Here is a 25,792-nt window from a genome sequence, read left to right as displayed (position 1 = left end):
AGCATTTCTAAACAGTAGTACTGTAGGCTGAAATTACTGCAGAAAATTAGTACAAGTGGTTGTTAAACCACTAAGTGATACTTACCTGGTATTGAAGGAGATCCCTTCTGATTTGTATGATATTTTTAGACATTTTATGCCGTTATTCACCTGATGGTGGTACAGTTTCTTCTGAGGCTTCATTGTGTGAGCTTTTTCAAGATTTAATCTATTTTGGCTTACAGTCATCTTATGCTAGTTTTGCAACACAGAATTCATACTTCGATTTAAAATTATTAGTTTTTCTACAGTTCTCTGTACTGGGAAGGGTTAGTATCTGTGTAGCTTTTCTGTAGCTGAGGGAGTCAAATCATTAAGTAGCAGTAAAAAGGCAAGTTTAGACAGTGTGAACCATAAAAGATGCTAAAATGTGTCAATAGTACCTGAAATTGGAATTATTATAAACACGTATGGGTATTTGCAAGTTGCATACTTTTGCCTTTTCCATGGTCATTTAGCAAAAGAATTTCTTCTGAGCTCCTGAGAAATTCTGCCATACCCCTTAATAGGAAGTTTTCTCTATTCCAGTTTTTGAAGCAGATGATATCATTCATCGCTGTTATTTAAATTATCTGGACTTGAATGCCATGATAAGCGTTCCTTGTGATCTGAATATTTAATTAAACTTGAAAAAGACTCCACTGTGACACCAGTGACACTGAGTTAACATTAAAAAAAATTTCCCACACCCCTTTATGTATAGGGACATCTTCCAGGTGTGAAAGAGAAATTTCTGTGTTTTCACTGCTTAAATCTGCTAATAAAGGTTGAGAGTAAAGGTAGTATATTTAGACTTTTGTCAAATATTCTGGGAAGAGAGTGGAGATTGATTTACTTTAATCACACTACCGAATGCTAATCAGATATTTTCCTTTTCTGTCACTATTGATTGGACTTAACTGGGGACCTCATTACGAAACCTTTGCATCACCAAGAATTTCTGTGCCATTTAAGTAAAGGCAAATTCACCTTAATTCATAAATTAATAATTCACCTTAAAAAATTACTTTTAAAGCACAAACTAAAATTTGAAACAAATTATTGTACTGTATGGAAGAATTTTTAACTGTAAATTTTCAAATTCATTTGAATGAAGTTAAATTCATACAAAAGTTGCCTAATTTTTCAGAGCTATTAATTACCATTGCTCCCATGAGTTTCAGTGGAATGTCTGTGTGCCTGAGCACACAGGCTACTGGTTTGAATTCCTGAATTCATTTACACAAGTTTGGAAAGCTGTCACAGCTTGGTTTTTCTGTGATAAAACAAAAAGATGATAGATTCGACATGCGCATGCCCAGCTAGCACATCAGTTCCTCTTGTGGCTACTATATATAGTAGGCTATCTTGCATAATAATAGTGCTAGGATGGATGAGTGAGAGAGACTCGCAGTTGAATTTTTTCCATTACAGCTCATTTTAGCAGATGTTTTCTCTGTTTCCAAAATGACAGTGCAACTCTCTACAAAGTTTGAAACTCAACTGAGAATTATACCAACTCATTTAGCAGGAACTGTGTTGTCCAGTCAGCAGATTTTGGTGAAGCTTTATTAGACTTAGATGTAGTTAATGTTACACAAATATAGCTGCCATCTTATTTCAAATTATGTTTTGAGTATAACTTAATTCCTCTGCCTTCTCTGACCTTTTCTGAAAACTAGCCATTAATTGGAACCTCTGCTGAAATGATATTTTAGAAAATGATCATTGGCTGTTGCTAATGATTCTGCATATACTTTGAGAATAAAGAAAATCAAATAATTTAATAATGAGCCAATTCACTGATCTACAAAAGTATGTAAAGATTAAATTGCTCAGGTGAATTTTGTCATTCAGGCAATCAAGTCTTAAGTTACATGTCTTCATTTTTAGCCAAATGAAGGCCTGTACCGTGTACTTGGCGAGAGTGTGTTAATGTTGCACGAATACCCTTCATTTGAAATTTTTAGATAGTTCAAATTCTTCATTATGCATGCTAACCAGTTTAAAATCACTTTTCTTTGCTTATATTATATTTTTCTTTGCTTATATATTACAGGCTGAGAGAGTAGGGGCTGTTCAGCCTGGAGAAGAGAAGGCTCCGGGTTGAGCTTATAGCAGCCTTCCAGTACTTAAAGGGGGCCTGCAAGAATGCTGGAGAGGGGCTTTCTACAAGGGCGTGCAGTGATAGGACAAGGGGCAATGGCTTTAAACTGAAAGAGGGAAGATTTCGATTAGATATAAGGAAGAAATTTTTCACTCAGAGGGTGGTGAGGCACTGGAACAGGTTGCCCAGAGAAGTTGTGGATGCCCCATCCCTGGAAGTGTTCAAGGCCAGGTTGGATGAGGCTTTGGGCAACCTGGTGTAGTGGAGGGTTTCCCTGCCCATGGCAGGGAGGTTGGAAGTAGATGATCTTTGAGGTCCCTTCCAACTCTAACCATTCCATGATTCTATGATTCTCTGTTGTAACCTAAACTTTGGCTTTACTTCCATTAAAGACTTCATTAATTTTAGGACAGTTGAATTAAAAATGTATATGTGAATTGAAACATAAAGACGTTGCTCAGATGCTGCCATTCAGAAGTAAAGTGGATGTAGGATTTCTTTCTTATCCTTCACAATTACAAACTAAAGGTATGTTTCACAAACCTGCCTTGGAAGGGACTGCCTTAGCGGCAGTGTGAGCTGTGGGAGGTCCAGCTTTCAGGTGCTTGTTTCTGGACAAGCACCGCCCTTCTGTTGCACCTGCAGAATCCTTTGGGAGGCTGCTCTTTAATCCAAAGCAGTGAACAGATCAAAGTTGAAAAAAAAAAAACCCAAAAACCTACGACAAAAAAACACCCAAAGCCCCAAAACAAAACCACAAAAAACCCAACAAACCAACAAAATCACCAATCCACTCAAATTCTAAGGTTATTTTGAACTTTTAACTCACTTGTCCCTTCTGCTGTAAGAGTCCTAAACTGTTGTGCCGTCACAAATGAGTGTGAAAAAGCAGGCAAGGGCATGTGGAAATGTTTGGGGATGTCTTACTGAGTAAGGGGGACAGAGAATCCATGGTATCGTAAGACCAGGTGATTCCTAAATGAGAGCATTCACAGTGGTATTCAGTGTACTCCATCTTACATTTATTTGCTGCATACCTTTACTTGATTAGCATTTTCTTTCCTGAGAGTCACTGATGTAAACATGGCAACATCTACTGTAAATTTACAAAGATTGTATGTTGTCCAGCTGCAACAAAAAGCAGTAGGAGCCACTCAGTGAACTCCTCTCAAACTTTTTTTGGAAAAAGCAGAGGACAAAATGACCTACTCTGACTTTTTGTACTGTGGTAAATACGTTTTTGTGTGTGTGTGTGTGACAGTGCCTAAATAAATTATGCTCTCAATAAAATTCCATGCCAGCAAATACTGCATGCAGACTTGAAGCTGGAGTTGTGTTATTGCTCAGCAATTGCATATTAGAAATACAATAACTGGAATTTATGTTTACATTAATTAAAGCTTGAACATAAATTTTTCTAGGCACTTTTATTCTTCATGTACTATGTTGATTGCTAGACTTTATTGTTTGTGTCATATACTGAGAGGCAAAAAGCAATCTCAGTAATGGATGCAAAATATTGAGTGCAGGGACTGTATTTTTCTCAGAAAAAAACTTTTAGGTCCACTGGGTTTTGCTCTGCATTTAATTTATTTTTATTGTGTACAATCAAGGAATCCTATTGTTTGTGGTGAAAAGCCCATCGTATATATGGGTGGTGACATGTGGGTCTAGTAAATGAATATCCAATACTATTTTAAAATAGTTAACTAATTTCTTAAAAATAATGTCATACTAGAGATGAAGGACAATACTTATGGTACCATAAAATAAAGGGTTTGTCTTTTTTTGGATCACAAAGTGTAATCAGCGAAAAAAAAACAAACAACTGTGGTAGATGTTTGTCTCTCTGTCCTGCTTTTGACCAGTGGATTAAGGTGTCTCTTTTTAACTTGTTGCTTTATAAGGTTCCTAAAGGAAATCCCGAGACTACTGAAGTAATAGAAATTAGAACTTCATCCCTTGCTTTTTGCTGGAATTATATACATGTCACATGTATCTTTTGTTAAAGATTACACAACTCTCTTGCTCTGCAGTTGGGGATAAATTAAAGGTAGTTTTCATTAGAGGTTCTTTTTTCAGTGTGATATCAGCAGCTCCAGCTCTGTGTTCTAGTCCTCTGCAGCTAACTGCTGGCCTTATATGATGATCCTCACTGAGGACTTTGTGGACACTTCTGAGTGTTTAAAGCAAGATGTTAAGTTGCAGAGAGGTTCCCTATTAAGGAAAAGTGATGTAATGTCAGTGGAACACTGCCAACTTCTCTCTGCTCATTTTATTTATATTAGTTGCATACCAAAGAAAATGCCCCATAAAGCATGAGTGCTCTGTGCTATATTTAGCCAAGCTAATTTACTAATACCAGGAGATTATGTTTATATGCAATGGAAATAATTATAAAAATATTTGGGGGTATCTTATTGAAATAAAACAGGTTGAACTTGGGGAAAAAGACATACCAGATTTGCTCCTGGTGCATAGAAAGACTCTAGAGTTTAGCATTGGTACTTGCAACGTGTGTGTTTCTGTGCTGAAAAGCATTGTTTAATGTTTTAATTGAACTATTTTGTTGATTGTCTAAAGAACACAAAGTACAAGGACGTTATTTACATTGATCTGAGTCTTTTTAGTCTTAGCATTGTAGATGTCCTCACATTTAACCCGTGTGACTAAAACCAGTCTTGCCATACACATTCTGATGTGATCTTCTGGTCTGAAATATTTGCGTTCATCTTCATAGGGAATGGAGTGTGATCCTGTGCTTTTTTTGTGATATGTAAAATCAGTTTGGCATATCTTTTCATGGTTACCTGCTCTAGCTTTCCTTCAGGACATTTTAAATGAGTAAATGAGACCCCTTTTTAATGAGGAAATTTTTTTTTGCCTGGTTTATGTTCAGCTCTTTGTTCTACAGGTGATGGTGTTGATAAATAATCACAAGATTTCTTCCTGACTCTAACAATGTTACTTCATAATGCTGTTGAACAATTTGACCTTTTCTATTAATTTTACTCCTACATGGTGACCCTAGCTGGGTGTGGTAGTGTTGGAACTATGGAGCCTCCCTGATAGTAAGTCAGGCTAATATTCCCCATCAAGAGTAGCTGAGTACATTTGTTAACTGCTGATAAATAAGAGCTGTCATACTAGTTAACTACATAATGCATATAGAAAAAAAATGATGCTTTTAAATTAATAAATTAAATGCCAAGTCCAGTGTGACTGTGAAACAATGTGGTGTATTATGAGATCTGCAGTTGACTCATGAGTTGCTAAGTTGTGGGCAGGGGAAAGAATTTTGGGTAGCGTTATTTTTGTCTGCATTACTGAGGATGTGTTGAACATTTTATGTGTTCTCTGCTCAAATCTGAGTCTGCTGTCTTCATTTTGAAGTCTGTGCTTTATTGAGATGACTTCTAAAGATGCTTCTTTAAGAGGACCTTCATACATTCTGACATTTAGCATCTAATTTACACACTCTGAACTGCACTCTGGAGGTTTCACTGCTTCTAGGAGGCTGTACTACTACTTGTGTAAGTGAGATGCCAAAGATGAGATGATGAGAACATTTCCTTATGTGTCTCCTTTCGACTAGAAGAATTAGAGCAACGTGACAGCAAACTGAAGTACTGCAAGACCGGAAGAAGAAGGCAAATGATCTTTTAGGCCTATCACAAATCAAGTGTCATTGTTTTACACATCTGGAGCTTATTTTGAAAATATGAAGCTATTTAATATATAGAGGATTTCAAAATGATTGCGAGATTCTGTTGCTATTTCCAAGTATGCAGATCTTTTCTCATTCATTCTGAATGATTCATTAGGGAAGTAGATCATGCTGCTAAAAAATCATGAGAAAAAATTTTGAGTCAACTAAGAGTTGAAAAACATTTCCTGCAATTATGAAGTATGTTAATCAAGCTGGGCCTTTTGCCTTACAGATTGCTCTTAATTTCAAATATCAGATTTTAAACATCAGACAAATTTAAACAAAACAAAAAACCTTGGATCGTGAGATGCCATTTCTAGCATTAAGCTCTTGAGGACAAAAGTCATCCCTAGTGTAGGAGATCAGACATAACTAATCTGTGAAGTATTGCCTGGACAGTGTACAGCAAGAATTATGTGCTATCAGTTCTTGCTTAGCAAAGTTTATTTCCCTGTTTTTTAAAACTAAGGCCTGGTGGATTAGTTATTATTTAAGTAACTTTAATATTGAAGTCTTGAAATCCATTTGGAAAACTGCAGTCTCTGAAGGTTTATGAAATGACTGAAAAATGGACAGCTTCAGACAACATTGCCTTTAGGGCATAAGAACGTAATTAATGTGGTAAGTCTAAGTGCATGGGCTCGTTAGAGTCTTGGCATGCAAAAGACGATGACTGTAGGAGAAGGAACTTATTTTCCTCCAAACAAAAATACTGAGCAGCTCAGTCTTTCTGCAAATCTGAGTACCCACTTTCTCTGCTGCACGGCACAACTGTTCAGAGAACTTAAATATCTTTGGCTTATTTTGCTCTCTGTGACAAAAACTACAGTATTTTAAAATGCTCTCTAGTGTCCCTAGCTTTTTGACTTTTCATTTAATCATTCCTTGTTCTGCAAAAAATTATCATTGTATTTTATATGAATTGACCAAGAAATTAGCTGACCTCAGATAATCCACATGCTTTTGTTACTGTGTGGCACTTCTGCTTGGTGATGTGTTTGAGGTTTCTCCCTGAGAGGGAAAAGGAGTAGAGCGATCCTTCAAATGAGAAACGGAATCAAGGTACTGTGTAAGTTTGTGACTACGGAGCAGCTTTAGTAAACTGGCCCAGAGACATGAGGATCATGTGGGTTCTACCAGCTAGAATAATCCTTTAGTTCGCAGTAGAAAGCTGTAGTAGACAAGAGTATTTTAGGCCAGTGTTTTCCGAAGAGTGAAGTATGCTTTTCTATATAAGCTAGCATAGGAAGTGAGGTAGAATGTGAAGTCACTTGTCTTGCTACTGTACACCCTAAGTAGCATTTCTGGAGCTCACAAGGAGTAGTGAAGAGATGGTGATAGCTCAAGGGACAAGGCAGGGAGACACAAGAAAGCAGCAATTTTGATATTGTCAAAATTTCTCTGTCTTTGAAGTAACCTACAAGTCCAAAGTTATATTTTCAATATAGAACTATAGGTTTATTAAACAACAGCCAGATAAGATATTTCTTTTCTGCATCACCTCAGCTATTTGTGAGGTAAAGGATAGCTTGGAGTCCAAGCTGTTGTGATACAGAAGGTTGTCCACATACGTAGTGTTGACTTCAACATGGAAGATCTGTACTATTACTTTTACATCTTATTAGCACTTAAAAAAAAAAAAAAAAAAAAACAAACCCCCAAACACCACACAAAAATGAAAAACAAAACCAAAAAAAACCCTCCAACAATAATGGAAACAAAGCATGGACTTTATTTTTTTTAATTTCAATTTAACTAACAGTGATTTTCCAGTAGTTTCCAAATATAATCTAAATACTCTAGTTATGAGGAAATATATGGTGCCCACTTAGAGTTACACCACTAACTATTCAATGAAAAAACTTTTTTGGTAAGGACAAAACATAAAATGCTGTTGATCAAGACAAACTAAATTGCCTTTCACTATAGGAACAAATAAACCACTTTTCTCATAATCCATTCTGGAATGTTCATTTTAACATAAATCTAATCTAATCTTCATAAATAAATATGAGAAAATATAATTTGAGACCCTCAGATCAGACAAATGTTGTTTTTAAAAGGCCAATATTCTTTCTCAAAGAGTGATAAGTTCCAGTCTAAAAGGTGCATGAGTCATCAAAATGATGAGTCCATAAAGAGAGAATATTTCATCGTAATTGTCAGAAAAATGGGTTTAAACCTTGAGGAATACACTTTACTTTGTAACTAGCTTTTTACAAGCTACCCTGTGATCAAACTGAAGACAAACAAGACATTTGTTTTGTCTGGGAGGTTTTTACTGCGGGGAAGAAGGAAGAAGAAGAATTAATTGAATTCTGGAGGTCAGCTGCAGGCGATCAAATAGTAAGATCTGTACTACAATGTATCAAACAGTAAAATTGCTGTCTAGGATGGGTCCGTACGTTGTCTCTGAATATGTACATGTTAAATAATATGCATGATACACTATTTTTAAATATAATCTATATCAATATGCTGTAAACTTAAAATATTTCAAGAAGCCCCGTAAATTAAATAAAAATTAATCTCTTCAACACATGTGTTTAGCAAGATACATATTTAATTTCCCAGAAATGGAGACTTCCTCCCCTGGACTGAAGCCCATTAGTGGCTGAAGATCATTAAATTTGTCTCACCTGACAGGAAAACAGTTCATTTCGCATCATTCTGGGATGCGAACTAGGGAACAAGCAAGTGGGGACAGTTGGAGTTTGCTTCAAAAGCACATTTCTGATCCAAGCTCAAGCACAAATGCAGGTGTGTCCTTACTGTCCTCTTAGGCGAAGTGCCAATCTGTGTGGTTCCTTGTTTTTGTCCAGCCACTGTGTTGGTTACTATTTTATTTGGGAAAAATGAAACTTGGTTCTTTCTCTTGTTTTCTCCAGGTAAGAAAGCTGACTTCTTTCACTGAGAGCTAAGTAAGATTCAGAACAGTTTTAGAGAAGGGACCACCCATTCAGAATCACTGGCAAAGTATTGGGATATAACAGGTGTTCATCATTACACGATACATCTGTATGATTCCTTCTTTTTTGTGGCATCACTTAAGGCACAGCTTAATTGAAGGAAAAAGTCTTTACCGTGTAAGCCTCCCATACTCAAGGTTACCTGATATATTAAGAAATAAATAGTACCTGAAGTGAATCATCTTTATGGAATGTAATTTCACTCAAAAGTACAAAAGAAATTATTTACTCTGCCATTTATATGTAAGGTATTCCATGTAATCTTTTCAGCATAATGCACTGTACAGTTAGCTAGCAGATAAAAAATGTTAAATTCTCACCATAAAATCACTTAATCTATTTACCAGGGAAATACTGTTTAAAGTTTCATGTTGGCAGCACAAGAAGTTAATTCAAGTTGAATGTTTGTGTCCAAATGTGTGTTGTTTCAGGATATGTTGTTTCTCTTTATGATGATAAGGAAAGTGAGTAGTTCTGTTCAGTCTGTTCAGGAGCAGAGTATATTCTGAAGATTTAAAAGTGTATTTTAACTGCAGTGATAACTGTGTACTGTGTATGGGTTTTGCCTTTGTTCAATAGTTCTGCTGATAATATATTAAGTTTTTGTTTTATAGCAAGCAATAGGGAAGTTACAGTGAGGTGTAGAATTCAGTCATGGAGTAAGGCTGCAACTCTACTTAGTCCTCAGGACTTACCTAAGACATCTTCATAATAATTATATTTATCATTCGGTTGTAATAAACAGTAGCTCTGCACATCTAAGGATGCTTTAGCAGCATTTTGAATATCATCATTTTTTTCTTGTCTCTTTTACCAGCATAAAGATGCCTAAAAAAGCATATAAGATGCCTTTTAAAAAAAACAAACAAAAAAAAAGCCAACTCAAAACTCCCAGTTCTGAAGTACATGTCTATCTAGATAAGATGTGGCAGTGCCTATAAATTCTGTTTTATTTTCAAAATTAGTCCAGCAGGATGAATGGAGATCCACATCTTAGAAGATCGCTCGATACAAAACAGATCACAGCACTATTCGTCAGACATGTATCACTGAAGTTGCTGCAAGTTACTGATAGGAAAAAAACGTGATAAACCAAAAAGATATTATTATCTGTCTACATGAACTGATAAAGCGATGTCTACTGTTGTAGTCAACTCTACAAAGTAGAGTTCTTTTCAGTCTTCTAAATGCAATAGCTGACATAAGGTACATCTGCAACACTGGCCGGTGTTTTCATTTTACTGAGACGTTCTGCTGCTGCCAGTGTGCGTCAGAGTTTCATTCTGCTCGGTGATGAGTGTAGCCCACAAAGAGTCTGCGGGGCGCGAACAGATTGAGCGTTTGCCAGCTCTTTGCAGAAATATTTATGTGCAATGCTGCAACACGTGCAAACATTGAGGACACTTCACCTATTTTTTTATATTCATTTTTTTTTGAAAAAAAAGTGGATATTTCACTTAAGCACAACTTTTGTCTGTGAGCTAGTCTTTTTGTGGAAGTTGAACTTGAACAAACTCTTAACGGCTTTGGAGCCAAGCAGCTATGTAACGTGGATGGGGATAGTTATTTGTTCCCTGTTTCAGCTGCCAGAGACTAATGGCAGGGAAGCGGTGAAAGATCGTTGTTTCTTCAATTAATGCATGAGATGGGCTTCACCAGTGCTTTTAAAAGGCTGTCTAAGAGATCATTTGGGAGGAAAAATTCTCCCAATAGATTTTCAAATGTCTCTGGATTATACTAACCTCTAATACCGCATTAACTTTGGATACCCTAAGAAGCTTGCAGCATGCAGAGTGACTACACAGTTGTTTGTCCTTTTAAGTATCTTTCTTTTCCCTGCTGTAGCTTTCATTGAGATTAGCACCCTAGATTGCATGGCAGGGATATAGCGTGCTGCTCTGGATCGAGTACACATACAGTCGTGTTAGGATTATTGATTGAATAGACGTCACAAAAGTTGTGAGTAATATTGTAGTGTTATTTTCACTTTCCAAAACTCTTGAAAACCAGGCTGAAAAATTATTACCGTCTTTAACAGCTGCTGTTCCTGTTACTGTGCTGCTCTGCCTTCCATAAAAATTAGTGTATGTTGTTGATGGGGTTATTTTTGTGTGTATAAAAGGACTTCAGCAAGAATGGTATAGTACTAAAACTTCATGGTACTAAGGTGGTGCTGACACCTAAAATGACTAAGTCATATTGTTGTAGAGAGAGAATCTCAGATGTATATATTTATTTCATATAAATACCAGGTTTTATGCATTGATTTCCTCTCCAGTGGCTCCTTTTCATATGGTATTTTAAGAATAGGGTACCTCCAGTGAGTTTCAGTAAGATAGACTGTTGATGTGTCAGCTGGTAGCATCCATGAGACAGCAGCCTGCTCAAATGTCTGAACTGTTTGTGAATACAGAATGGCTGGTAAAAGGGCCTACAGCTTAGGCTCTAAAGCTACCTTAATTTCTTCAAGCAGTTTTAAAACATAGTTAAAGTTTTAATTTTCCTAAAAACACACTGACTGCAGCTGTGTGCTCAGTAGGAACTGGGGCATTCAGTAGCACCTCTGCTTTTTGTCTTTTTAATATGATGTTCATTCTTCCTCCTGAAAGTATGTATTTCAATAGTACAAAGCAGTCGTCTTTATGTGTAACCAAAGAACAAACACTTGACAGACACTGGAATATTAATACTGGAAGCATCCACGTCTAGTTTTAAGCCCACCGTAACTGTTCACGGGTAGGCATAAAAATAAGCAAATCTCCTAACTTTAGTGGCCAGTGGTAGATTAAATGTGATGATTTATAGAGTATCTTAATAAAATATATTAAATTTGGGGTGGGGAAAAAAAAAAGATGACAGTAACAGCACTCAGAAAACTGTATCATACTACATCTAGAAGAAGAGGAGTGGCCATCCATTTTTTCTTCTGTTCACTTTCAGTTTTAGGCTAGTACAGTTTTTCACACTTTGATACATATTTTTTTCCCCATAATTTCTTTGAATATATACCAATCAACACAGAATACAACTTTCCACATTATTCTGCACAACCAGAGGCAGAAGATCTATTTGTCCATTTGCAGGCCAGTTCAGTCCTGCATTCCAAATCGTGAACACTTTACAGTTCAGCTGTAAATTGGAACCTGTTTGCTATTAATGACTCGTTACAATTTACCTATTAATAATGTAACACTTTTTGCTTATTTTATCAGTAAAACTAGTTACCCGTGTCACTTTTTAACTGTTACATCTATCACCGGATAGATATTCGGTGCACTAGCTATGTAACACTATTGCATTACCAATCTAGGCAGCTTTTTTTTTTTTTGACTGCCAGAGTAATTCTGATCTAACCCTGCCAGAGATACGAAGTTTAGCCTTTTTACTAAAGCTGCATTGTGTCTTTATGACTTTGGGGAACAATGAATGTGCACAAGAGCACAATTTCCTCTCTTTCTGTACCCAGGCTAAATGTGTTATCTTGCTGGTGCATGTTTTGAAAAATGTCCCTACAGTGTTATAGAGAGATGAAAAATGGTTCCTGTCTCTAAAAGAATTGCTTGTGTTTGCTGAATGCTGGCACTATTACTGCTGCTGGTTTCCTTCGTACAGAAATTACCTTGATGCCTTTGACAGATAGTGAAACCATAATGGAAAATGGGCACAGGTACAACTGCCACTTTTTAGGATAGACAGTAAGGTTTTTAACAGCCAAATTACAGCAGGATTTCCTTACAAGAGGGTTCACAAACAATGCAGGTACAATGCAGATGGTTTACTTTTATCTTCTGTGTATGAAGTTTCTCAGATGAAAAGTCAAGCTTAGTTTCATAGCGTCCTCATAGTGCAGTACCTGTGTTAGCTCTTGCACTGCACTGGTTTTCCTGAGAGTGAGTTAGGTTACAGTGAAATTATTTATGAACACTCCTGTATATTAACCTGAAATACGGAAAATATTATTTGTCACAAATATGTATCATTCAAATTGTCAAACTTTGAAGGGCAAGTAATAAAAATGTTAAAAGGTTGCCCCTGGTGGAGGTGGTTCCTAGGTATAGCTCTCTAGTTATTCAATTAAGGATTAAATTGTAATGACAACCCTGCATCCTCCCTGAAATCTGCCAGTATAGACAAAAAATATCTCTGAATCTTTGCAAGGTAGAACCCAAACTGGTGCTGGTTTTTGTTTTTTCTTCCTCTCTGGTCTTTATTTTAACTAATCGTTCCAGTCTTACATAAACGTGAACCCTTGCAGGGTTTAAAACAGTCCACATTTGTTTCTCACAATATGAGGGATTGTTCAGCATCAGAAAGCTTAATGTTTGGGTAAATGTGTTTGTACTAATACTGCCTGAAGGATGACTATTTGTTGAATACTTTGCAAGTTTTGTAGAAAGGGGCAGCTCTTCCCCCTGTCCTTCACCTTCTTTCCTTTTCACACATTTTTAACGTTTCTAAAAATGAGTAGATATTCCTTCAGTGGACACTGTTAAGTTGGAACTGCCTTTGTATTCTGAGTATTTCTTTTCAGTACAGCTCTTAATTCACCCACTGCTAGCTTAGGTTCTTTTCATTTTTAACAGCTCTCAACTGTTGATAAATCTGGTGGAAAATCTTGAATTGTATTAGGAATTTTGTCAGAGGACAACTCCAAATGCCTTTTAGTAGTGCATTATGGTGACTATTTCCCTTTTTGTAGAACTCTGGCATGATTCTGAAGCGTTAGTTTTAAGCTAGAAGCTAGGTCTTCATTGGAAGGTAGATTTAGTGAAGATGATACAAGATACAAATACAGAGGTTTTGGGGCATTGGTTTCAGATCTTAATTTAGAAAACTAGCTCAAGCTTAATTGTTAATTCTGGTTATTTTCATACAAAATATTCCTATACTTTAACTTCAGAGGTATTTTTTAGTATATTTCTGTAGAACTGCACTGTTTGTTTTTCAAAGGGTAGATTGCTGGAAGGATTGTGAAGGGGCTAGTCTGCTTTCACTCAGGAATGACTTGAAGCAGAAGTGAGCCTGTTGTTCTTCCATACATGAGATACATAAGATTCTTTCTTTTAAAGAAAAATTGCTTTTCTTCATCTGCTTTCCATTTGCTCCTTTTTTCTTTTTTTTTTTTTTAAGTTCATGAGACAAAGGAGAACCAAAATCAGAGCATTAAAAAAGTTGTAACGTAGAATAATATATTTAATCTTCGTTCTTTAGCTGTGGTGGTTTATTTCAGTCTACTTTGTATACTGTATTGTAAAAAACTGAATAAACTCAAATGCCCTTACCACACTTTGTGGTAAACACTTCAAGGAAAGAATTAATTTTGTGTATGACTGATTCCTCTCAAGGCTTAGACAGCATCTCCCCACCTTTGGAGAAACCCCTCTGCCAAGATAGAATGGATATATATGAACTTTTGTGTTTAAAAGGTGCACACACTAGGTTATACTGAGGAGCTGAAGATTACACTGCAAATATTAGGATGTTTCGCAGAAGAGGCTTCAGTGCATTGCTCCTCCAAATAATTTTTTGCTTTTGTCGCTTACAAACCCAAATATGTAAGATAAAAATAAAGTTGTTGCATGTCATAATATCAGGAACATGTGAATGAACCTGACAGAGAATTTTCAGTATGAAGAATTTATTATGCCCTGGAAAATGCCATCTGCTGTAATGTACTCTGCAATCCAGTAGTAGCCAGTTCCTTTTGAGACTTTCAGAGATGTGCAACCATCTGCCTGTCTCCCCTCCTCCATATCACTGTGTCCACACACTTGGCCTACGCTTGGAATTACAGTTCGTGATGATGGCTGTTACCAGTGTAGTTCTCAAAGTCAAGGACTGTTCTATTAATTTTCAAAACAATGTGATACAAAGGAGGTATCAGGAAGAAAAAACATTATGAAAATGGGATAAAAAGATAAAACAGCCGATTATAATCTAAACCAAGTGCATACCTCAGAACAGGAATTCTTGAGTAACTATTAAAATATGCTGTATGTACTGGCATTCTTAGAGAAGATTCTGATCCTCTCTATCCACTATTTTCTCATACTATCAGTGTGTTTTGCTTTGTAAGAGATAGTATTCTATAGTTGCTCACCAAGAAACGTAATGTCTCTAGTCTTCCCTTTGAATGTCTCTTTTCAAATATTTCTATCGTTTAGCTCCATTTAGCTTCGTTTCCAAGAGTAAGCCAATAAATTAATTTTAAAAAATTTTAGTTGCTGTATCTTCCTTCAGTTGTTTGTTCTCAGAGAAGACAGAGAGAAAAAGAAAATTATAGAAATACTTGGGAATGTGTAATGTTGCGTCTTGTTATTCACCTGTACATTAAATAAAGAAATGCCTAAATAGACAGCATAGAAATATAAAAAATATTCTAGCTGTTCAATGTTTAATATTATAAAGAAAAGGAAGATGGACATTGTGTAGCACAAACAGTGCTCCAGGAGTAACTTCTATTCACTGGCACATCAGCTGGCGCTGGATATTGCTAGTGATGCAAACAAATCCTCATCCTTAACTGCTGAACAAACTGAATTTCCTTCCCCTCCTTCTTGCCATTCTTCCATCTCTTTCCACAGTTAGAAATGTGTAGAAAAGTGGAAAACTGGGACAAATTTGTAAGTGAAGGTGAAAAGTCCCTGCCTTCCTGTTTCAGTAGCTGATAAGAAAAGATTAAGTATTGTGGGCAGTGAATCTGTACATATATTCAAATTGTAAATAATAACTACATAAATACTGTTTTTCCCTCTGTTGCAATTAAAATATTACTGCTTTACGTTTTGCATTTCTTTAACTGTTTTAGCATACCTATTAGAATATCTGAAAATGTGTATAAAAATCTTGGGTAAGAATATCTGGTATTGAAAAAAAAATCACAAATACTGAAGCAGGCCTTTTGAAAACATTTGGGTATTACTAGGCCTGCTTTTCAGTAAGTTACTTGAAATTCTCAATATTCACTTTACTGTAGTTATGTGGTTTTTTATGACTGATTCGCTGATTTAATTTTACTAAAAATTTACTTTTAACTGTTCATTCTTCAATTGTTATAATTAATTATTTGGCAAAACCAAAAACTCCGCATGAGAAAGTAGGTTTTATTCTCTATTGTTTAAACAAGCTTGAGGCATTCCCTGAAAGCGTGCGTGCCCTTTAAAACACCGGGATTACAAAACATATTTCAGCTAATTAGAAAGAGGATGTAATTACAATTAAACTAATTTTTCCTGTAATCTCATGCAAAAACTGAGCTTTTTTTTAATTGCCTTCTTTGTTTCCCTACTGATGAGGGCAACATAACAGATCAATTCCCTTGCATCGTTTTGGCTGCTGGGTGCTCTATAGCTGTAGCACAGCAGTGTTATCTTTCAGTGACTTACCTGTGTAGAGCTTCCACCACTGTTGGTGTCATTGCAAAGGAACGCTTGCAAATTGATTTTTCTTTTTGTGTCTTTTTTTTCTTCTTCATAATGACACATCCCTAGGATGTATGTAGTCAAGCAGTTAATAAGTATAGGGCAGCATCTGCTGTTAAAAGAATAGCTCTGAGGCGGAGAACATTCCTTTGCAGACAAGCATCGTGCGTTTCTACCACTGGAATGAAAATTTGCTCTCAGAAAGTCTCGATAGTTTTTTGCTATGTGGACTGATGCGATAGCGATTATGTCTGCATGTTATTTTTCAAGCAGATGTGCACTTGCTTTGTCTGGACCCTAAGCTGATCAAAAGCTTTGCAAATGGAATTATTGCTGCCCTGAGCTAATAAACCCTGACTTACAGGCACGTCTATTCCTGTGGCCTCGAGTCAAGCTTAGTGTGAGAGCAGAGCAACCTGACGTTTGCCTGCCAACCTCTTGCAGACGTACCCTGACTCTGGTCTTTACTTCTGCCCGGATTGGTAGAGCAGGAGTTCAGTGGCAGGCGCTGTAGTAGTATCCTTACCATTGACAGGGCCATAGATGGTCATTTATGTTATGCTGTTGGCTGGGCACATCGCCATGGGACTTGGCAATGAACATAAAAAAGTCCCAAGACAAGACACTCGGACTTGCTTTCAGCACATGTTGGGTAAACATAAGAGTGCTGGAGACAGCTAAATTTCTTCTATATTCAGAACACCGTTTACAATACTAAATTTCCTCCATATTTTTTTAACCATAGCATCTCTGTAATAAATAAAAAAAATATTGGAGGTGATTTTGATTGAAAATAAAATAAGTATTATTTGTAAATAATTGTAGAGGTACTGGATAGTATGTCTGCAAATAGCCAGATGTAGAATGAGGTGAAAGTAGAACTGTTACAGGATTTTCTCTTTCCAGTCAGAGATGTCCTGAAGTATTTTTGTCATCAGCCAAGAAAGTCAAATGATGATGGGAACTAAAATTGTTGCTTTAGCCCATTTAGGGAAAGGAGACTTTTATGGAATTTAGCAAAAATCAAAGAATAAGGTTCAGCCTGTGTCCTATGGAGTGACAAATTGAACTGATGAGGATTTAAAGTCTCTATTGTCAACATTAAAAAATAAATCATAAAATTTACAAGTGAACTGCAGCATTTCAATATTCTTGTTGCTGGCTTAATTACAAAGGAGAATGCAATTTCCTTTTAAGTACTGAAATATGTGTTGTTGATGAGATAACTGATGTTGCTAGAATTGAACCAACTTTATGGCAAAAAAGAAAAAAGCAACTATTAAATGTAAATAACTGTTTTTTCGGTTTTCTGTCCTAAAGAAGCTTGCTCCCCTTTTTGTTATCTAAACAATCTCCTTTAGCCTGAGACCATAAGCAGAATTATTGTCAGAAAACATTTTCTGGGAAATGTGGATGGTTAGAATATCAAAATTAATCTTAGAGTGGAAAATATGATGATTACCATTTCTAATTTTGTTGCTAAAGTCTATTGTTGTGCCAGAATCATACATTCATATGCCATGCATTAAGCAGACAGCTTCTAAAATTTCTGCTTAAATGACCTAAATTATATATAAACAATGACACGCTTGTATATAATAAAGTATTTATATATTAAATATACAGAAAAGGTATATGTGCATATGCTGGAACTTTGTGGACATCTGGAGTGTGGAGATAAAGTTATGATTTCCAGCTGGAACATGACAATTTTTAAGCAAGTCAGTCTGATGTATTTTAAGGTGATAGACCACACAGTTAATTTTGATCTCAAAGTCATTCAAACAACTGCATTGTGGACAAAAAAAAAAAAAAAAAAAAAAGGCAGTACATGGTGTGGTTTGCTTTACTGCTGAACGTTTTGCCTTTTTCTTAAATTCTTTTTTTTACATAATTGACAGTTTTATGTGCTCCTGCATATTAGTTTTCTAGTCTTTATTGTTCTGCTAGTGAATGTCTGTATTTCTAAAAGAAACTCTCGTTTCATTTGAACTGATAGTACCGCAATTAGCAATTGTTCAGAACTGTATTCAGTGTCTACTAAGATACTTCTCAGGACATACAGTTAAGAATAAAGCCTGGGAAAAGAAAGTGGGACAAAATCTGCCCTGGTGAGGCCACATCTGGAATATTGTGTCCAGTTCTGGGCCCCTCAGTTCAAGAAGGACAAGGAACTGCTTGAGAGAGTCCAGCGCAGGGCCACAAAGATGATTAAGGGAGTGGAGCATCTCCCTTCTGAGGAAAGGCTGAGGGAGCTGGGTCTCTTTAGCTTGGAGAAGAGGAGACTGAGGGAGGACCTCATTAATGTTTATAAATATGGAAAGGGTGACTGTCATGAGGATGGAGCCAAGCCCTTCTCAGTGGCATCCAATGATAGGACAAGGGGAAATGGATATAAGCTGGAACATAGGAGGTTCCGCTTAAACATGAGGAAGAACTTCTTCCCAGTAAGGGGAACAGAACACTGGAACAGGCTGCCCAGAGAGGTTGTGGAGTCTCCTTCTCTGGAGATGTTCAAAACTCACCTGGACACGTTCTTGTGTGATCTGATCTAGGTGGTCCTGCTCCGGCAGGGGGATTGGACTAGATGATCCTTTGAGGTCCCTTCCAATCCCTAACGTTCTGTGATTCTGTGACAAAAGATATGAGGATCATGTTCAAAAGCTCAGTTCACCATTTCCATAGGTTACAAATGTTTCTTTGAAGTCTTTATTGTCGTCTATAGATACATGGATGATTCTAACACAGAAGTTGGTCCCTTGTCTCTGAGTGCCTCATTAAAAGTATGGCAGTAATTAGGTCGGTCTGATCAGCCCACAGAGGCTACAGCAGAAGTCAAGGCTGAAGTTGTCACTGGGTAAATATGCGAGGCTTGTTGTTCAAACAGGGCCATTGAATGAAATAGGCAAGAAATTAGAAGAAATTTTAAGAACTTCAGCATTTTTACCATTACTTATATTACCTGGATTGCTCCTTTTCTAAGCATATTCTTCCTATCCAAAGCATATTCAAATTGTCTTACAATTTACCTTTTTTAAGAATTGAAGGTTCCGTTAACCGCTACCATGCATATACGTTTTTTTCTCCCCTTCTTGAGCTTAAAAAATGGGCTTTTGTAGCAATGTTTTAGTTCTGAAGAAATAGGGCTATTCAAGATATGCAGATGCTTTGAACTTTCTATGCCTATGGTTTTGCTAGACTGTAGATGAGTGGAACTTTTACCTCCTCCTTAGCCAGCACAGCATGTCTGATCATCTTTTTGTCTATTTTTCCTTCCTACAGGGATCCTATAAAAATACAGCAGCTGCAGAACCAAATTCGTCTGGAGCAAGAAAGTGGCCAGTGGTATCGTCACCAACAGCAACCTGATCATCATCACCCTCCCTCTTCTCCTTCCTTTCCTCCTCCCCCCTCCTTCCAGGAGCTTGAGTCCAGCCAATCTGTCACCTCTCCTGTGCCAATGAGTATTCTTAACTCTCATACTTCCCCAACCATGCAGTCTTCCAGCTCCTTCAACTATGCTCGGCCTAAGCAGTTCATTGCTGCTCAGAACATCAGCCCTGCTTCAGGTTATGTGACTCCGTCTTCAGGATCATCTACATCCAGCCTTCCTTCTCCTATGTCTCCAACTGCTTCTCAGAAACAGTTTGGGAGAGTGCCTGTTCCCCCTTTCTCTCAGCAGTTTGCTCCAGAAGGGGAGTACGCCTGGTCTCCTTCTTCTCCATCCCCTCCGCCCCCACCTCCACCTGTCTTTAGTCCTACCGCAACATATCCGGCGTGTGATTCCTTTCCACTTCCACCTCCTCCACCCCCTCCTCTTCCTTCACTTTCCTCACCTTCCCACAGCCTGTCTCCAACTCCCAGATTTCCTAATTCCGGCCAGTCTCCAGCAGCTTTTCTCAGCTCCATGCTGCCATCCCAGCCACCACCCATTTCTGTCAACGCATTAGGCCTCCCAAAAGGAGTGATGCCTCCGTAAGTATCAGCTAATGAGCTCCTTGAGTTTGACTGTACTGAAGATTGTACTGAAGATTATTGCACTTGCTTCATTTTATACTTCTCTAGGGTCCTTTGCTGTTACCTGTTACCTGAGAGGGAGAGATTCGTGACTTATTTGCAAATGCCTTTGTGCTAGAGATTGGGTATAGTTTTCTAACCTCTCCCAGACGTGAGATTCTGGAAGAGTCCTACAGTAGGAACACAGGAGAGGCTAAAGCTTTAAATTAGAGTTGATGAAAATATGAAAGCAGCAGCAAAAGGCTCTGCATGCCCAGGGCAGTGGAAGGAGAGCCAAGAAAACCCCCTCTTGTGACCCAGTTCTTTTGAAGTCACACATTCAGTGATATTTGCAGTCTGTGTTCCTATTACTTCTGCAGGTAGAGAAATACCAAGTAAAGAGCATTGTTCAGAAGTCCCTATAGCTTTGTGATACTTAAAGGCATTAAAGTATACATCTAATAAGGAGGTGGTCATAATGATATATTGGCTTTGGCTAGAGTTTTTTGTACTCAGGGAGTTTGGGAAAGGGTTTAGGAGAGGATTTAGAAAAGCAGTGCATAAAAACAAACAGAATCCCTCCCCCTAACAACTCCGCATACTTGTTTTCCCCTTTTGTCTTCTCTAAAGGCCAAAATAGTATTTTGGAGCATGTCAGCTCCCGTCATAGATCAGTTTGTCTTTCCACTGGCACTAGACTCTCATTCCATCCTTAGAGAACAAAGAGACACGCTGAAGAACAAAAATGAGAATAGCTGTATCCAAGGCTTATTTATAACTTTGTCTAGAAGTTTGTCTAAACATATCTGCGGTATCTAGGTGACTTGCTCAGCTACATACCGTTGTGGTGGGAACTTCTGTTATTTCAGCCCAAGATATGAAAAGGAAGAGAAGGAAGAAAGTGGACAGATATCAAAGTAATAAATCCTGTATATGCTTTAAAAAGCATTTCTTTATCTTGATTTCTGTCATAGGGAGTTCTGTTCATTATGGAGTCTGGCCATAGAACAGATTTAGTAGAAAACTGAATAAATTGCACTTAAAATAGTTGTGATTTTCTCTCTTACTGTGTCCTTTGCACTGGCTGAGTTTCTCTGTTGATATTGCTGAAAGCTGCATGATTAATTTACTGACAGCTTGACAAGTAAGCACAGCTCACAAAAGCCTGCCATTACCCCTGATTTTCCGGGAGAGGCTCTAGTACAGCTGTATAGTTCTGGATAGGAACTGGATTCTCTTTCAAGTTCCCTTCTGTGTGCTGTGAGGGTTGAGCCTCTGCTGTGTCCTTCTTTCCTTGTTACACTACATTCAGGTGCACATGTTCTCACTTGAGGCATTGGCTGTGTTCTTCCTCATTCCCTTCAGTCTTTGGACAGACAGACAACTCTGCAAGGATGCTTCCCCCTTCCCCACGCCCCTCGCTTCCCCAAGCCCAGCAGCCAGTTTGAGTGTGCACACGATGGGGTATCTATTCCCTTGGGACAAGGCAGCAGCCTCAGGCTCTGAGCTGAGTGGTTGGCTGTTTGGCCTGCATTCCCTCAGGAACCGTAGTCCAGATGGGACCTGGATCATGTTAACATGCTGAATGTATGTGTGTATAATTCACGTGTATGTGTATATACATATACACACAATAAGCATTTGTCTTCTGAATTATAACATGAAAGCACGGTATAAGATATATTGTGCGATGCAAAAAGAATCTATTGTTGTGTATCTTTGATGCCATTTTTTCCCTGGCCTCTCCTTTTTCATTTTACTGTGTAGGTGACTAGTGTCTGGTGTGTCTTGCTGAGTAAATCATTCTATATACCATTGTTCTTATACCACTCCTGAGCAATTCTTCCCCTTGCCTCCCTTCCCCCCCACTGCTTTTAGTCTCTTCTGCTTTGTGCTATAGTCTCAGTTCTTTTTTTCCTTTACCTTCACTTCCTTTGCTTCTTTTCTCTTGTCTTTTGGTCCGTCCTCACAAATCCTCTTTTCTTGAACACATTCGTCTTTCTGAAGTGTTGTAGTTTTTGAGCCACTCGCAGTATTCCATAACGTCAGCCTATAGCCTCACCATGTACTCCATGATCTACAAGATTCATTGATTGAAAAGGATGATACTGTTTCCTAACAGTGTGCTTTACAGACTGGGTGCAAGAAATGAATCGGAGCATGCAAAGTTTTACTTCAGCTCAGCCTCTAAGGTGCTAATCAAGCCATTTAGGTTTATCTCTGCTTCTTGATCAGTCATATAGGGGGGATATCGAGAATATGATAGTCGGTTGCTGAAAGTGAACTAGACAGAGTTTGAAATACCTTTCATGGAAGGAAGATATAGTTTTTACTAGAGACTCCAAATACAGTGTCTGAAGTGGTAGGATTTCCTCTTTAGATGGTAACTTTATGATTTATTATTAGATTTTAACATCGGTAGAAGTAGACTTGGACCTGTCATTGCATTTAGATACTTCAACACTTTCCTATCAAGTGCCTCTAGCAGATAAAATGCTCTTTAAACAGTTTTGCTATCTGCTTTCAATGTTTTCATGGCATTCTTCTCTTGCCTTATCTTTTTTTGTGTGTGTATTTCAGGCTTGATAGTTCACTCTTCATATTTTGATTATATGGTCTTTTTACCGTGGTTGTTCTCTCTTCTTTCCCAGGCATAGGTACTGTGACACTGATAGCCAAATATCTGAAAGAGAACAATAAATATTTAGCCTTGTCAGAGTCTCTTGTAATTACCAAAAAACATTGTTTGGCAGAGTAAGAAATTCTGCAGATTATTTTTGTAAGTTATGCATATTGATATACTGTGGAATGTATTGAATAATTGTTTAATTTTTCATACATTTCAATGATATTTTCATTACTAAATCTTAGCACAATTACAGGTCTGCTCCTCAGAACCAGTACTTAGTAGGCATCATTCTTGCTTCAGATTGCTTTTGTGGTAGGAAAAGAATAAAGGTAAAGTAATAAACATTGCAGGTGGAGGTAATTATTTTTGGAGATGGTCAAAGGCAGAATCAGTGAAGTTTTCTGTAAAATGGAAGACACAGTGGTTGTACACAAACCAACCAAGTCTTCATTTCTCCTCATGGAGTCAAAACTTCCTTCCATCAGCTTTCTTCAGGCTTTTTCTTTCCAGTGCGTGTATCATCTTTGTTCTACTTAAGAGAAATTAATCCAAGGAGCTGTTGTGCCTCTTGTTATATAAAAGGTCAGACAAAACATTTCTAACTCTCTCTTCCATCCCTGTACTCTGTCTCAGAGCCCATGAGCAGTAAATACCATGCTCATGTTTCAGCTAAGGGTTGACGTTTTCCTTGATTTTGGACTCTGAGACTCTGTGGTAGTCACAGCATTATCTAAATTAGTTTGATCAAAGGAATATTCTTTCCAGTTGAGAGATTTGGAAATGTTGCACTGGGGTTTGTTTGTTCGAGGAGGGTTTTTTTGTTGTTTTCTAACAACATGTAGTCTTACAGCCTTGCCTGCATCATGGGAACAGCTACTTGTGATTTTACTACATTTTATTTGGACGCTTGAAGCATGGAAAGCAGCTTTGTGTCATTAGTACCTACTAATTCACTTTGAAATATTTTAAGCATTCATTTGCAACAATTGTATGGTAAATGTTTCAGTTGAATAAAATATGCCTTATCTTTCCAGTAAGCTCTAGACACTTTGTAGTCAGCAGCATTTTCAAGCTGTGACAGTGGTGGTGTTAGCTGAACAAGCTTTGAGGATAACCTTTTTTTATTACTGGGGCAGATTTGATAAATTCGTGTTTTGCCAGAGCATAGTGCTGTTAAACAAAAGAGAACTGCATAGCTAATTAAGTACTTAAGGAAATTATGAACACTCGTCAATTTTTTCTGAGGTAAAACTTGGCTGGAGTAAGATTGTTGGATACTGTTCTTAAACATTTCAGTTCTTTTTTTCTTTACCTAAAGAAAACTCTAGGGTGGGTGGATGTCTTGGACTCAGGTTAGCTTTTGGTTACAAAAGACTTGCCGAGAGCAGAGTTATGTGACAGAAACCTAGAATTGAGGGGGTTTTGTCCACAGTTAAATCTGTAGGATCTCGAATCTGGTCTTCACTGCTCATAGAAAAAAACAAATTGTATGAAAAGAAGTAAGTATACTTACAAGCTCTAGGTAAGCACATACATTGGTAAATTTACATGAGCATTTGTGAAATCAAAATTAATCCCATAACAAGGATTTAATGACTATTTAGTGAAAAATTAAATAAGGAGAACATAAATCCTGCTACAAAAAGGTGTGGAGACATCCAACCTGGAGAAATTCAATCTCTTTCTAATTATAAAAAAAAACATATATTGTCAGGTATGCACATATCCTTTTGAAAGCAATTATAAAAATTGCAGTATTTTCTTAAAGCAGAGACATTCCCTAAAAGTAGACTTTTTCTTAAAGTAGAATCATAGAATCATAGAATCGTTAGGGCTGGAAGGGACCTTCAAAGGCCATCTAGTCCAACCCCCCTGCAAGGAACAGGGATATCTCCAACTAGATCAGGTTGCTCAGGGCCTTGTCCAACCTGGCCTTGAACGTCTCCAGGGATGGAGCATCCACCACCTCTCTGGGCAACCTGTTCCAGTGTTCTACAACTCTCATGGTAAAAAATTTTTTCCTAATATCCAACCTGAATCTACCTCCCTCTATTTTAAAACCATTACCCCTTGTCCTATCACAACAGGCCCTCCTGAACAGCCTCTCCCCATCTTTCTTGTAGGCCCCCTTGAGGTACTGGAAGACCGCTATAAGGTCACCCTGGAGCTATAAGGTCACCAAAGTAGATATCTTCAGTAATAGTACCTTAGTTGCAAACAGAAAAAAAATCCGACTGTACAGAATTGGTGAAGGAATGTGACTCTATAGATTTGCTGCTTTTGAGAAAAGAATGGAAAATGGAAAAGAAAACATTGTTTTGAAGCAAGATTGTCTAAAGTATCTTATAAAATGTAATTAAATAAGCGGCTTTTATCACTCTACATAATAAATTTAATTGCTGTTTCGATGATCTCTAGAACCTTAAATCCAAATCTTAAAGGAGATTCTATGGGAATCATGAGAATAGCAACATCGAGAGAGATCTGTATTTTTTTTTCCCTTTGAATCAGAGCTGCTGGTCTGTTCGTGTAGCTGTGTACTGCGACTTGTCCATTGAATTCTGTCTCAAATACCACTGAAGCAAATATTTCAGTAACCCCTGTGTTCCTTGAGTCAGTTAGCAATGAAGTTACTTTGCGAGTAGTTAGAAGCTACACTTCTCCAGCTTCCAGCTTTCAACAGTCTCTCAGTACAAATGCCAGCTTTCATTTTAGAGTAAAGTGTGTTGCTGTCCTATGTAGACTGGACGTTTACTATTTCTGTAAGTTATTTCTGTCACAACTATAAAAAATTGAGGTTACCTACAGCATGACTGATGTGAAAATAGTGATGCATAGCAGGAAGCGCCTTGATTAGGAATTCTAACATCAAACTGAGGAGAAAGTTCAAGGTGTTTTCTTGCTTCTGAGGGAGCTCACCTCATCTCTGTATGCTACCTACTC

The 25,792-nt window shown here is 37.5% G+C and overlaps 1 protein-coding gene across 3 annotated transcripts in view; it reads left to right on the top strand.

Moving 5' to 3' along the window:
- Positions 1–25,792, top strand: part of PALLD (palladin, cytoskeletal associated protein) — a 193,984-nt gene that overhangs the window by 137,015 nt on the left and 31,177 nt on the right. For all 3 annotated transcript variants that reach the window (XM_086611305.1, XM_086611304.1, XM_086611303.1), the window contains one exon: positions 19,507–20,199. In XM_086611305.1, the coding sequence (XP_086467431.1) occupies positions 19,507–20,199 (693 nt within the window). The remainder of the gene's footprint in view (positions 1–19,506; positions 20,200–25,792) is intronic.

Source organism: Tauraco erythrolophus, chromosome 5 (assembly GCF_009769465.1).
Source record: "Tauraco erythrolophus isolate bTauEry1 chromosome 5, bTauEry1.pri, whole genome shotgun sequence".
NCBI lineage: Eukaryota > Metazoa > Chordata > Aves > Musophagiformes > Musophagidae > Tauraco > Tauraco erythrolophus.
Note: the sequence above shows the minus strand (reverse complement) of the source record. Positions and strands in the feature narration are given on the sequence as shown.